Source organism: Nycticebus coucang, chromosome 4 (assembly GCF_027406575.1).
Source record: "Nycticebus coucang isolate mNycCou1 chromosome 4, mNycCou1.pri, whole genome shotgun sequence".
In the NCBI taxonomy this organism is placed as follows: Eukaryota; Metazoa; Chordata; class Mammalia; order Primates; family Lorisidae; genus Nycticebus; species Nycticebus coucang.
Window position 1 is genome coordinate 133,125,101 of NC_069783.1, and position 12,700 is coordinate 133,137,800.

Genomic DNA, 12,700 nt, shown 5'->3' on the forward strand with positions numbered 1-12,700 from the left:
GCCAGAAACCCACCCCAGTCCCTGGACAGCCATCGACACGTGCAGGCACTGTGGGAAGAGTGCCAGCTCAGCACAGGGCCCAGCCAGGCCTAGCACACTTTTTGTTGTGATTTGTTTGCCCTGGATGGAACTTGATACCAGCTGAGGCCAGGCCTGCACTGTAGGCTGGGCCTGGAGCTCAGGAGGGAAGATTCCTGGGGTGTTGTTTCACCAGGAAGCCAGGAAAAGTTGGGTGCTCTTTCACATGTCCAGTGCTTCTCTCCACATCTCAGGGCAGCTTTTATCCCGAGAAAGCCAAGGCTCTGAGTTGTGACCACGGGCACATGAACTGTTCTGCAGTCAACTCCAGAGCCTGTTGATGTATTGCTCAGCGCAGTCTTCCACAGACACAGGGTCCCTTTGAGCCCAGACACAGCCACAGTTCCCACCTCCCCAAAGCTAGAGGCCTGTAAGACCCTCTCTCAACCTCCTGTCTCTCCTCTGTCCTGGGCTTTCTTACTGCACTGTTAATTGTTCAGCTTGAAATAAACATCAGCTCCAACATTCTTGTGTCCACTGCATCTTGGCTTCTGTCACCTGCCACCTGTGGCCCCTCTGGCCAAGGGCCCTAGGAGTTCCCCACTGCCAGACCCACAGGCTGTCATCCTCAAGTTTGCTTCTGCTTCCTTCCCTTTGGCAGTACTTGCATGCATGGCAGGTCCAGAAGAAGCCACAGCTGGCCTCTGCTTACTGCCCTGTCCTGCTTCCCTTTGCAGCACTGGGGAGGGCACCAGCCCTAGACAGAGCAGAGTGGAGCTGAGGGGAGGACTGTTCCCACACAGCACAGTGCCTGATAAATGTGTGCTTCTGGGGTAACAGTCACGTGTTCTTGTTCCAAGACTGGTCTTCTGGGGGAACCCTGCAGGCCTCAGAGGCTTACAGATGAAAGGACTGCCCAATGCTGCCTAGGGGCCATAACTGAGGCCCAGGGAAGGACGTCCCTCGGGAGACCATCCCCAGAAGTGTGCTGGCCAGGTTAGAAACCCTCCTTTGGCCCCACCCTTGTGTGGGCTGGATCATACTGACTGTCCATGTGGACACCAGCCTGTGAGTGCCCTGCAGACCAAGCTATGTCCTGGCAGCAGCCCTGGCCCAGCACAGGGTGCTGAGCAGGTGTGTGGTGTTGCTTGCCTTGACACCAGCTGCAGTGGGTTTGGCATGAGAAATCCCCGTGCTGTGTCCTGCCAGTGACCACCCCCACAACAGGTCCTTTTTACCACTTTCCTTTGAGGTGCATCTTGGTCACCTGGTATGTCCGGCCACATCCCTCTCTTTTCTCCACTCTCAAGTGCTCCTGGTGTCCAGGGCTGCTCTCAGCCTTCACCTCTGCTCATGATCTCTTCTCCTCCCTGGGTAGCCACTCACACAGCTTCACGTAGTGTCTCTGCAGACCCACACCTCTCTCCTGAGCCTTGGAGAGAGGCTGCCTCCAGCTGCCATTTCCATAGCAGAACCCCCGAGGAAGCTGCTCTCCTGCCAGCCCCAGGCAGCAGCTCGCAGGAGTGTGGCTAGACCTCAGTGGGCTAAAGCAAGAAGGTAAAGCAGTGGGAAAGGTTCTCTGGATGGAAGAGTCAAGTCAAGGGAAGGTTAAGTTGGAAGTGAGCATGGAGCCAGAAAGAGGGAGCTGAAGCCACAGATGGGGCATGAGTGGGTGGAGGCACCCAGAAAGCCACATGTCCCTCTGGGCTGCCTAGGTTGGGTGAGTGCTCGCTTGGCACCTGATTCCATGCTTGGCACAGGCTAGGGGCCAGTGTGTGTCAAATGAACAAGTTCAACTCTCTGCCACTCTCACCTGTGTTTGTAAGATAGACATTGGTGCCTGCCTCACAGGTTCTGTTACATGAAATTGAATGAGAAAAGGAGGACTGCGTGGTGTTCCATCTGCCTTTCTATCCTCCAGAGTGGGGCAGAACTCTGTGCTCCCAAGAACTCCCCACTGCCTTCCCCACCTGCTGCCCGCATCTTAGGAGCCTTTATCCAAGCCACTCGGGGTCCCAGTCCGCAGGTCCACTGAGGAATTGCAGGATCCTCCTTCTACAGAAAACTGCCCCTTTGGAAGAATTTAAATGTGCTATGACCCTGCAGGACTTCCTCAGGCCTGTCTTCTAGAAGCTTACTTAAAACAGATGACTTGAAATAAAAATTGAGATTACAATATGCCTCTCAAAAAAAGCAGCCTGGCGAGACAAATCACCCACCTTCACCTTACACCCACAAAATGAAAAAAGGACCGGGTGTGGTAGTCACAGCTGTAATCCCAGCACTTTGGGAGGCAAGGAGTTTAAGATTAGTCCAACTAATATGAGACCCCCATCTCTGCAAAAAAAATTTTTTTTAATTAGCTGGGTGTGGTGGTGTGCACCTATAGTCTCACTATTCAGGAGGTTGAGGCAGGAGCATAGCTTGAGACTGGGAGTTAGAGTTACAGTGAGCTATGACTGAGCCACTGTACTCTCGATGGGTGACACAGTGGGACTCCCATCTCTTAAAAAAAAGGAATAAAACCTAAGAATGGGCGGTGCTTGTGGCTCAGTGGGTAGGGCACTGGCCCCATATACCGAGGGTGGTGAGTTCAAACCCAGCCCCGGCCAAACTTCAAAAAAAAAAATAGCCCAGCATTGTGGTGGGTGCCTGTAGCCCCCACTACTCAGGCGGCTGAGGCAAGAGAATTGCCTAAGCCCAGAAATTGAAGGTTGCTGTGAGCTGTCATGCCACAGCACTCTACTAGGGTGACCAAGTGAGACTCCGTCTCTACAAAAAAAAAAACCTAAGCATGAACACAACCAGAATTTTTGCATAGCTTTTCTGGAATACTGACTTGGGTTGAGGCAAGGGGGAGTTGCTGTGTCTATTCTTGATTCTGTAAAGGCTTCTTGGTTACACTTTATAAACCACCCAAGTTTCAAAAACACTGTTTTTAATTAATATAGCAATCTCTTCCTCACTTCTGCTAACAATGAAAGTGTTTACACTTCAACGCGAAGGGGCATCACAGGCTCTGCTCTGCAGGTCCTAGGCCAGGATGTCACAGGCTAGGCCCACCTGCAGCCAAGAGGGGCTGCCCGAGCTCTGGATGCCACTCTGAGTCATGAGGTCCTGGCATAGAAGCAGCAGTGTCTCACCCAGGCTAGTTACAGACCCTGCTCAAGAGCCTGGTTCTGGGTTGTGCCAGTGCTTAATCCTGGCCCCCTTCCTGGGCATTGAAGGGCATCGTTGCTTGGCTGTCTGTTGGGGTCAAGATGGGGAGGGCTCCAGGAAGGGCTCCAGAGTGGGCCTCACAGGGCACCCCCTCCCCAGGCCTCTTGGTGTCCAGATCGTCAAGGGCACAGAGCTGCACGCCCTCCTGGGCAAGCCGGGCCCGCAGCGTGGGTGCAGTCAGGACACGCAGCTCGTGCAGCCGCTCCCAGGAGCAGGAGAACGCGTCAGGCCCTTCCCCACAGCCCCCAGCCGGAGGCACGCTGGGGTAGCCCGGGTGTGCCATCAGCTCAGCTGTCAGGGCGTGGCCTGTAGGGATACCTTCCAGGGCCCGCGCCAGCGCCCCGGACACGCGATGAGCAGACATGTGCCGGCCGCAAGTGCTCATGCCCACGAAGACGTCTGTCCACCTGCGGGTGCCGGGGCATCAGCGGCGGGACTGGGCGGTGGGCGGGGCTAGGTTGGGGGCGGGGCGCTTCCCGGTTGAGAAGCGGAAACAGGTGGCCTGGAGGAGGCAGGGAAGCACCGGGGTCGGTGCTGGACAGGTGATAGGTTTGGGGTGCGGGCGAGGGGCCTCACCGCAGGCCGTGCCGGGAGAAGGGTCCCACGGCGGCCCGGGCGTCTCGCTCCACGGCACAGGCGAAGACGCGCGCCGGGGCCTCCAGCCACGCGCAGCTGCCCACGCCGCGTTCCAAGGGCAGGCGTGTGAAGCGCACCCCATAGGCCTGCAGCGCCTCGGCGAACACCTGGCACACGCCTGCGGGCGGAGCGGGCTCAGGGCGGCGCACGTCCCCTCGCCTGGGGGCATCGGCCTCCCCGGACCTGGGAGCCCCAGTCCACCCACCTGGGAGCACGTGCACGTGCTGGTGCCCGTCCACGTGCGTGGGGCCCTTGCCCAGCAACTCCTGGAAGCAGTTTAGCTGGGCCTCCAGCTCCTCCCGAACCTAGAGAGGACGATTGACACTCTTTAGTCCGGGAGCCCACCCCCACGAGCTCCAGTGCTTCTGTGCGGCGTGACTGCTCCAGGGTTGGAAGGAGCAGAGCGTGCGGCGCCAGCTCCTGCCCCCAGGGCTTCAACGGCGCCCTCTGGGGGCCCAAGAAAGCATCTTGCTGCAGCCGCGCCTTCTCCGCACCTGGGGCAAAGCCACGTCTCCGGCCGCCACCGCCTCCCGGAAACCCATCTTGCCGAGGAAGAAACCTTCGGGGCTGAGCAGGGTCGAGGCGCCGTGGCGGGCCGGGCCCACCGGGCGGCCCTCGGACAGATTGGCGTGGAGGCCCGTGGGGATGCTGTACCTGCGGGCGGAGCGCAAACAGGAGCACGACGGCCGTGGAACAGAGGCCCCCGAAGGACGCGCGGGGGGGCCGCCTCTCACCTGCGGGCCAGCTCGGCCGCGCTCTCTGCGGCCGCGCCGTTGACCAGCAAGGACACGCTGGTCACGGTCCCGGCCAGGAAGGCCTCCACGATGCCCTCATCGCGCCGCGGGCAGTAACCAAAATCGTCCGCGGTTACCACCAGCTGCACGCGGGGCCTGGCCATGGCAGCCCGGGTCACCGCGTGCGACCCGAAAGGAGTGGGCCGGGCAGTTCAGGCCCCGCCCTTGGACGCAGCCCGAGGCCCTGCTCCGACGCACACGCCCAGTGGCGGCTACACTTCGCCTTTGTCCTCGCCACCTAGCGGTGCAGCGTGGCCTTACACTGCTTATACAAACTACTGCAAGAGTGGGGTTTAGGATGAAACACCCACACGCGGCGCGAGAAGATGAAGAAAAAAAGTGTCTTACCCCAGAGATCACGCTGGTTAACTTTCTGGATTGTGTCATTCCAGGGTTTCCTCTAAGCAAATATACAGACCCAATTCCCCTTCTCGCCAACCCCAAAGTTTTTTTGTGTTGTTTTGAGAAGATAAAGATGATCAAAATCAATATTACTCTTTTCCAAGTTATTTTTTGGTATTTTACTGATTTTTTTCTAAGGGGAGACTTTTTCTTGATTTGTTAACCTTTTTTGACAATAAGAAAATTGAAGAAAACATATACACCAATGGCCTCATTTGAGAAATCGTTAGCCCCATTTCCATTTCAAGCTCTGTGCCAGGCTGCAACTTGTACATTTGTAACTTCACTTTTTTCTCTTTGGTCCACAAAAGCTTTCCTTATCCATGACTATACAAATAGTCACCATGTTGACAGCCAATTTTCACTGAATGTGGCTGTCTTGATTTTCCCTATGGAAAGTGTCCATCCTATCAGCTTGGTAAATGTCATGTCTGTTTTACTGATGAGGAAACTAGGGCTCAGAAAGAGGAAGTGTGCTCCTGCCAGGAGCAGCAAAGCTGGGACTGAACCTTAGCTCTGGGCCTGAACCCAAGCCTGCCGTACCTTAGGTCAGGGGCCAATGAGGGCAGAGCAGAGCTTGGGAATAATAACAATACCTCCTGGGGCTTGGTAAGGCCACAGCATCCTCCAACCATGCTCTTTGTATAAGGACTGTCACGTTCAATCACAGTGATTGTTGAATTGTCAGACTTCAACCATTCACTGGGAAGTTGGTCTTGGAATGGCTAGAGGCCTTGAGGGTCTTCAATTTAGGAGAAATTTTTTTTTGGGGGGGGGAAGAGCGTCTCACTCTGTTGCCTGGGTAGAGTGCCATGGCATCATAGCTCACAGCAACCACAAATTCTTGGGCTCAGGGATCCTCTTGTCCTGACCTCCCTGGTAGCTGGGACTACAGGCACCCGTCACCACACCTGGCTAGGTGGAAAGAGGAAATTGACATTTATTGGGCACCTACTGGATGCAGGCATTGACAATACTGGAGAGTAAGGGTCCTGCCCCAAAGGAAAGACATCTGGTAGACAACTGAGGCTGTAACAGCATGGTGTGGCAGTTTACTATGAATTCTGTTAAAGGTTGGGAGGCTTTCTGGGAAGGCTTCTCTAAGGTGATACCATGCTAGGATATTGCACGATAGTTTACTGCGGGGAGGGAAAAAGGAAGGAAAGGACGTAAAGTACCTATAGAGGTACCTGCTGTGTTGTATGAAGATTTAATCTCCATACTCCCACGTGGGAGGACACTCAACCCCGTTTCCAAATGAGGAGACAAGCTCAGAGAGGTTGAGTCCCTGTGGCAAGGACTAGCAGAGCCAGGAAATGAAGCTAAGTCTGTGACTTCGAGCCAATCTGTTGCCCTCGGGGAAACGGGAGAGTTTGGTCTGAAAACAGACCTTGGGCTGTCCGCTCTAGAAGAGGCTAGGAGCAATCAGAGACCAGGGAGGAACCGAGGAAGGTGCTTGTGTCACTGGCAGAGGCTGTGACTTTGGCTTTCAGGCTCCCCTCAGAGCAGGTGCGGATCGCAGAGTCCAGCCGCCGCCTTGCGGCTCCTCCTGGCGGGGCTGAGCCTGGTTAGCAGCAGCCCCAGCGCCCAGCTCCCGGGCGAATGTGGGTGAGGCAGAGCCCGCCAAAGCGGGGGAGGAGACAATGTGGGCCACGCCCCCAACCATTGTGTCGGAGAAGCTACTGGACGAGCAGTCGGCCGCGAACCAACGACGACGCAGTATGCAAATGAGCAAGCGGGGCGATCGCCTGGCCGCTCCAGCTCACTGTGCCGCCGCCCTGGTGCGGGCGCACACCGCGCGGGCCGGGGCGCAGCTAGGCGGGGCCTCTGGTGAGCCCCGGGACTGCTCTGGGCCTGGGGCCGGACGCCACCGCGCCCCGGGTATGGGAGGAGGGCGGGTCGGACACACCCAGACCCAGATACGGTCGGGGAAAGCATATGATGTCCTCAGTGACCCCACCCCAAAGATTGTAGAATCAGACGGTCTGCAAAAGCCTAGGGGGCTCCCAGCAGGGCGAGGAGGTGGGGAGAGGGGAGTGAGGGCTGCTGACACATGGATCCCTGGAAACCTGGACAGACCCTCACTTGTCTCCCCACCCTGCACAGAGAAGCGTCTGCAGCTGTGCTGTGAAATTGAAGACAGAGGTTGTGGGCTGTGGGCCTGGTCTCCCACACCATGGCTAACTGCCGCCACCACTCTGGATATTTGGCCGATGACGAGGCGGGCCACTCCACGTATGTGACACGGGTAAGTGTGCCCCACAGGATCTGACCCTAATACCCACAACGTGTTCCTCACCGCTCTAGTGTTCCCTACCCCCACCAATCCTGATGCCCAGACCACAGTCTTCCTGGGCCTCTCAGGAAGTCCTTACTGCTTGGACCTTTCCTGTAGTCACCTGCTTTCCTGTGGTCAGCCCTGACTTCCCAGGCCACCTTCAGTTTCACTTTTATCTCCCTGACTTCCAGCAACCCAGGAGGTGCTTGGGTGGCCTGGGAACCCAGAGTGGGAGCATGGAGCTGGCTGACAAGGGCCTATAGCGCAAGTCAGAGAAGTGGACATGACTAGTGCAGGTCTCCCGACCTCAGGTATTCTCTGTAGCCCAGCAGTGGAGGCAGAGCTGACCTGCTTCACAGACAGATGAGGAAGGAGAGAGAGACTGGGAGGACTTTCCTCCTTGCCAGTCCATGCCTGTGAGGGCAGAAACAGGCTTTTAGACTTCGCAGCTGTGATGTCAGGGAAGCTCCAAACAGACCCTAAATAGATCCCCACTTTTCAGCTAAGAAAATCGGACCCCCAAAGGGGGCTATTGTGCACATGTCCACACAGCCTGAGGTGGCAGAGGCAGAGCCGGTATCCAACCCAGAGCTGCCTGACTCCAAACTGCAGTTCTTTCCACCGTTCACACCCAGCTCCTAGTGGCACCATAGAAAGCCCCAGGGACCCCTCTATCTGCAGGGCATCCCTGCCCACTATGACTGCCTGTCTGCTCAGGTTCAGCCACCCAAGAAATCAGTGTTCCTGGACATGGGGCCAACCTCCAAGTTGGGCCGTGAACCACACCCACCATCCACATATGCCAGCCCAGCGCTCCGATGCCACCGCCAAAAGAGGACGTCCCCTCAGCCCTTTGGTAGCTTCCTGGATTTCCTGACTGAGGGCCAAGTGCTGGAGAGCCTGCAGACGGTGGTGGAGGAGGCAGCTGAGCGCATGGCTGCCATGAAAACAGAGGCTGGGCTGCCACTGGTGGAGGTGCAGGACCCAATGGAGATGCCAAGTGTCAGGCACCGGGTGCATGCCCGGCCCAGCCTCAAGACCGTGCACCGGCACCGTGCTCAGCCCAGCCTCTGCATGGGCCGCCCCAACAACTACCCCTCCTGCTCCAGCTCCATGTCCGACTCCCAAAGCAGCCTCATGGCTGGCTGCCTGGGCTCCCACAGCCGAGACAGTGACCTAGGTGCTCATGGCTTAGGCTCACTGCCACCTATGAGGGACAAGCTCCTGCTGGAGAAGAACCTCAAGCGACTGCTGAGGCTGGAAAACAAAGGGGTGAGTCCTGTGGCCATGGCTGGGGCGGGGTGGGATGGACCCCCTGCCCAAGGTCAGGGTCAGGCCTGGCTTGGCCACTCCTGGACACTTCTCAGAGTGGTCCTCTCTCTGCAGAAAGGCCTGAGTCAGTCCTGCTCCCGGAGGGACTCCCTCCTGTGGGACTCCCTGGACAGCCAGACCAGCAGCCTGGGGAACCGGGAGCAGCCCCTGTCCTGGTTCTCAGGGCTTCTGGGCTCGAGTTCAGACATACCTGAAGCGTCAGACCTGGGACCTGGAGAGCAGGAGCTGATCTTTCTCCAGCGAGAGTTCAACAAGGAGCTCAAGTCTCGACTGAGTCAGCTGTCATCCTTCAACCTGCCTGGCTACTGTTCCCTCCGAGAGCCTCATCACACCCTGGACTTCCTGGCCAAGCACCAGCTCTTCCCAGCCCTGCAGAGCGTGGTCAGCCAGGCTGTGGACAAGCTCAGTGGTGCCTACCGCCGTGATGGCTGCCCTCTCTTCCCCGCCAACTTCCAGGCCACTTCAGAGCTACCATCTGACTTCATTGAGCCGCCACTGACAGGTCGCCGAAGTTCGCCGAACTCCAAGTTGGCTGAAACCACCACTGACAGGGAGGAACCCTGCAATTCCCTCCATACCACAGGCTCCAGCCCCAAGATGACTTCCAAAAAAAGCAAGGGCAAACAGGGCACCCCCTCTATCCTTAGTGCCCCTGTGGCCACCAGATTCAGGCTCAAGGAGACACCCACAGAAGAGTCAAATGTCCCCGGCTCTTCCTTCCGGCCCAGGCAGAAGGCATGTAACTCAGATCCCAAGTTACAGAAACCACCTGTGTCCCAGAGCTCCAGCCAGAGGGCCAGGCCCTGGCGAGGCCTCCACCTTACCCTGCCTGCCCCCGGGGTTGTGGTGGAGGTAGCCTCCAGCCACGGCCGCCTCAGAGGCCCAATACCACCTCCACATTCCTCCTACCACCCTCGCTTTCCCTACAACCTCTCCCCACTCACCTCCCTTATGAGAAACTTCTCATCCCCTGCCTCATCGTCTCCAGAGGTAACAACTTCGAGAATAGGGCTGGGTGTTGTGGGGATAAATTCCTGGGAGAAGGGCTCCTTCCGCCACCTCTTCTAGCAGCCACTGTCTCCAGCAGGTGCCCAAGGTCCAGGTCTTTTGCCCTGCACTGTGGAAACCTGGTCAGGGGACAAGCTAATGAGGGGCGATAGTCCTGGCCTAGCTACTACCAAGTGTTGTCAAAGATGAATAAAGGCTATTTTTTATCTTGGGTATTTTTTTTTTTTAACATTTCTGTATGGGGCGGTGCCTGTGGCTCTGGGAGTAGGGCACTGTCCCCATAAACTGAGGGCGGTGGGTTCAAACCCGGCCCCGGCCAAACTGCAACAAAAAATAGCCGGGCGTTGTGGTGGGCGCCTGTAGTCCCAGCTACTTGGGAGGCTGAGGCAAGAGAATCACCTAAGCCTAAGAGCTGGAGGTTGCTGTGAGCTCTGACACTACAGCACTCTACTGAGGGCAACAAAGTGAGACTCTGTCAAAAAAAAAAACAAAAATCATTTCTGTATGAATCTTGGAGGTGTTCCCATGTTAGGAGGGTCCTTCCTGTCCCTTGTGGACAGCAGCCTTAGTCTAGTGTGGGGCCCTACATCCTAGGCTCACTTCCCTCTGTCCAGCTGCCTAGGGCAAGACTCTCTTGTGTCTTTACCCTGCCCAGGAAGTTGCTCAGGGAAGATGGATAAAAGATGCCAGTGGCTTCACTCTGGTGGGTCTCTGGCAGTCCCTCATCCCTCCCTTCCCCCAGCAAAGCCCAGGCATACTTTCCTCTGAGCACAAGCCTGGGTGGGAGCCTGCAGGAGCCCAAGTTTGGCTGGCCCTGTGACTAAGATCCCCAGCCTTGCCCCCGGCCTGACACATGCAGCAGGTATGATGATGTGGTGAGCATGAGGGTTGGCTGTTGAGTGTGACAGCATGGCACATATGGCGAGATTTTGTGTGACAAGCTGCCATCCATGTTTGTGAAAGCGGGGCTGGCAGGGCTGCCAAGGAGGGTGCAGCAGGGGTGAGGGGCGTCCGAGGGTGGCAGGAGGGACAAGGCTGGTAAGGAGTGACACATGTCCTTTTTTTCCCTCCCTGGCTGCCATGCAGAGCCTTACCAACAAGTTCCCAAAGAAGAAGCCGGTGCCCTCCATCTCACCCCGGTCCACCACGTCCCGCCACTGCAGCCCCTGGTATGAGGAGCTCATGAACTTCCTGACGCAGCAAGCGGTCTCCCTGCTCATCTGCAAGTACAAGTTCGAGAACAGGCTCAATAAGCAACTGGGCCTCATCTCCTTCCCCATCGCTGAGACTCTCATGGACCTTGCCTTGGGCTTCAAGAAGGTGAAAGGTTCTCACATCCGCCTGTCCTCAAAGGTCGACTGGACCTGCCTTTTGCGCAAGCTGGAGGAAGCCGACAAGGCCCGGAACGCCTCTCGTATCAGTGACAGGCGCAGCACAGAGTCTGTTTCCTCGAGGTCCCCCTCTGCACGCTTCTCCTCCACAAGGTTCTCCTCCACGAAGCCCCCCTCCACACAGGTCTCCTCCACGAAGCCCCCCTCCACGCAGGCCTCCTCCACCAAGCCCCCCTCTACGCAGGCCTCCTCCACCAAGCCCCCCTCCACGCAGGCCTCCTCCACCAAGCCCCCCTCCACGCAGGCCTCCTCCACAAAGCCCCCCTCCACGCAGGCCTCCTCCACCAAGCCCCCCTCTGTGCAGCCCGAGCTGGCCACTGACAAGGACCAACCCCAGGCTGTGGAGTCCCACCACAGCTTCCACGCTGACTTGCTGGCCAGCCAGCCACTCAGCTCTCAGGAGCCGGTGACAGCTGAGGACCAGACGCTCATGAGCCTGTCGGAGCCCAAGCTTTCCGTGTCCTCTGGCATTGGTGTGGGCTCCAGTGCCCCCAAGTCCCAGGAAACAGTGAACATCAAAGACAGCGATGACAGAATTGAGATTGAGGACGAGGATGAGGACAAGGACGAGGATGAGTTTGAGGATGAGTTCGAGGATGAGGACGAGGATGAGGCCTCCTTCAAAGATGAAAGCATGTCCCAGAGCGAGGAATCTTTAGTCAGGCACTCTGTGGATATGGGTCAGAGTGACCCCCCATGAGGTCTCTGCAAGCCACACTGACCACTTGATCCCCTGTGGCTTCTCCTGCTCCTTCATAGAGTTCTGCCCACCCAGCAGCCCCTGCCCTAAGCAGGGGTCAGCATGAGCTGAATGCCCATGGGGAGCTCTCTGAGACCCTCAGGCAAGCTAACCAGAGAAACAGAATTAAAGCCTGTGTTGACAGAGCACGGTTTTCATGTCCTGAGATTTCAGCTTCTCTTTCCATGCACTTGCCCTCAGGTAGCGCCATCAGTGGGCTCAGCCATGGCCATAGCCAGCCTTCCTGACAGCTGATCGTATGCTGAGCCCCTGGGTAGCAGGGCCAGTGCTGCCTCATGGCTGCTCTCAGAAGACCAGCCACCTTGCCACTTGCCCCCTTTGCTATGTGAATCTTCCCGATCTCTGAGGACTCCTCCCAGTCACCCCTCACTCATGGCCCCAGTTCCTGCTTTCAGGGGGCTCTTTCTCTGCCAGGGGTATCTCCCTTCTTTTGGCCCAGGAGCTGAGTGTCTGCTCTTTCCTGGCGCACTCACAGCTATCTACTTTCCTAATTTATGTTCCCAGTTCCAAGAGCTGAACATCTGGAGTCTTCATGCCATGCCACATGGTGGCTACTGGTTGGTCAGCCTGTGGATCAGCTGCCTGGGACTGTTCCTATGACTAATTCTCTAGCAGGCCTCAGCTCTCCCTAGAAGGGTCTATGGGCATAGCTTGTGCTGTGATTGGTGGGGCTCCTGTCCAAGGCTCTCCAGGGCCTTCTGGCTATCCTTCTCTCTGCCTTCTGAGGGCAGCCAGTCTATTGCCCTACTAGGCGCCTTCACTCAGAGAACAGCTCAGCCTCTCCTTCCCTGCTCCTGTAGCTGGACATTAGTGGAGGACAAGAGAACATGTGAGGATGCTCTGACTCTGCCTTCCTGGTGCA

General features: G+C 57.2%; 2 protein-coding genes across 3 annotated transcripts; one reads left to right on the forward strand and one right to left on the reverse strand.

Moving 5' to 3' along the window:
• Positions 1-2,613: 2,613 nt before the first annotated feature.
• On the reverse strand, positions 2,614-5,039 carry YDJC (YdjC chitooligosaccharide deacetylase homolog). 2 transcript variants are annotated; one of them, XM_053589512.1, is made up of 5 exons: positions 4,608-5,037; positions 4,368-4,527; positions 4,079-4,178; positions 3,814-3,991; positions 2,615-3,644 (listed from the first exon to the last, which is right to left on the reverse strand). In XM_053589512.1, exons 1-5 carry the CDS (start codon positions 4,769-4,771, stop codon positions 3,215-3,217), a joined length of 1,032 nt encoding a protein of 343 aa, XP_053445487.1. In that variant the 5' UTR covers positions 4,772-5,037; the 3' UTR covers positions 2,615-3,214. The 2 variants fall into 2 exon arrangements, with proteins under 2 accessions (XP_053445486.1, XP_053445487.1); XM_053589511.1 differs by having other exon boundaries at positions 2,614-3,644; positions 3,814-4,178; positions 4,608-5,039.
• Positions 5,040-6,784: 1,745 nt separating this feature from the next.
• Positions 6,785-12,347, forward strand: CCDC116 (coiled-coil domain containing 116). Its single transcript, XM_053589520.1, has 5 exons — positions 6,785-6,899; positions 7,176-7,317; positions 8,065-8,619; positions 8,734-9,381; positions 10,789-12,347. Exons 2-5 carry the CDS (start codon positions 7,246-7,248, stop codon positions 11,776-11,778), a joined length of 2,265 nt encoding a protein of 754 aa, XP_053445495.1. The 5' UTR covers positions 6,785-6,899; positions 7,176-7,245; the 3' UTR covers positions 11,779-12,347.
• Positions 12,348-12,700: the final 353 nt, after the last annotated feature.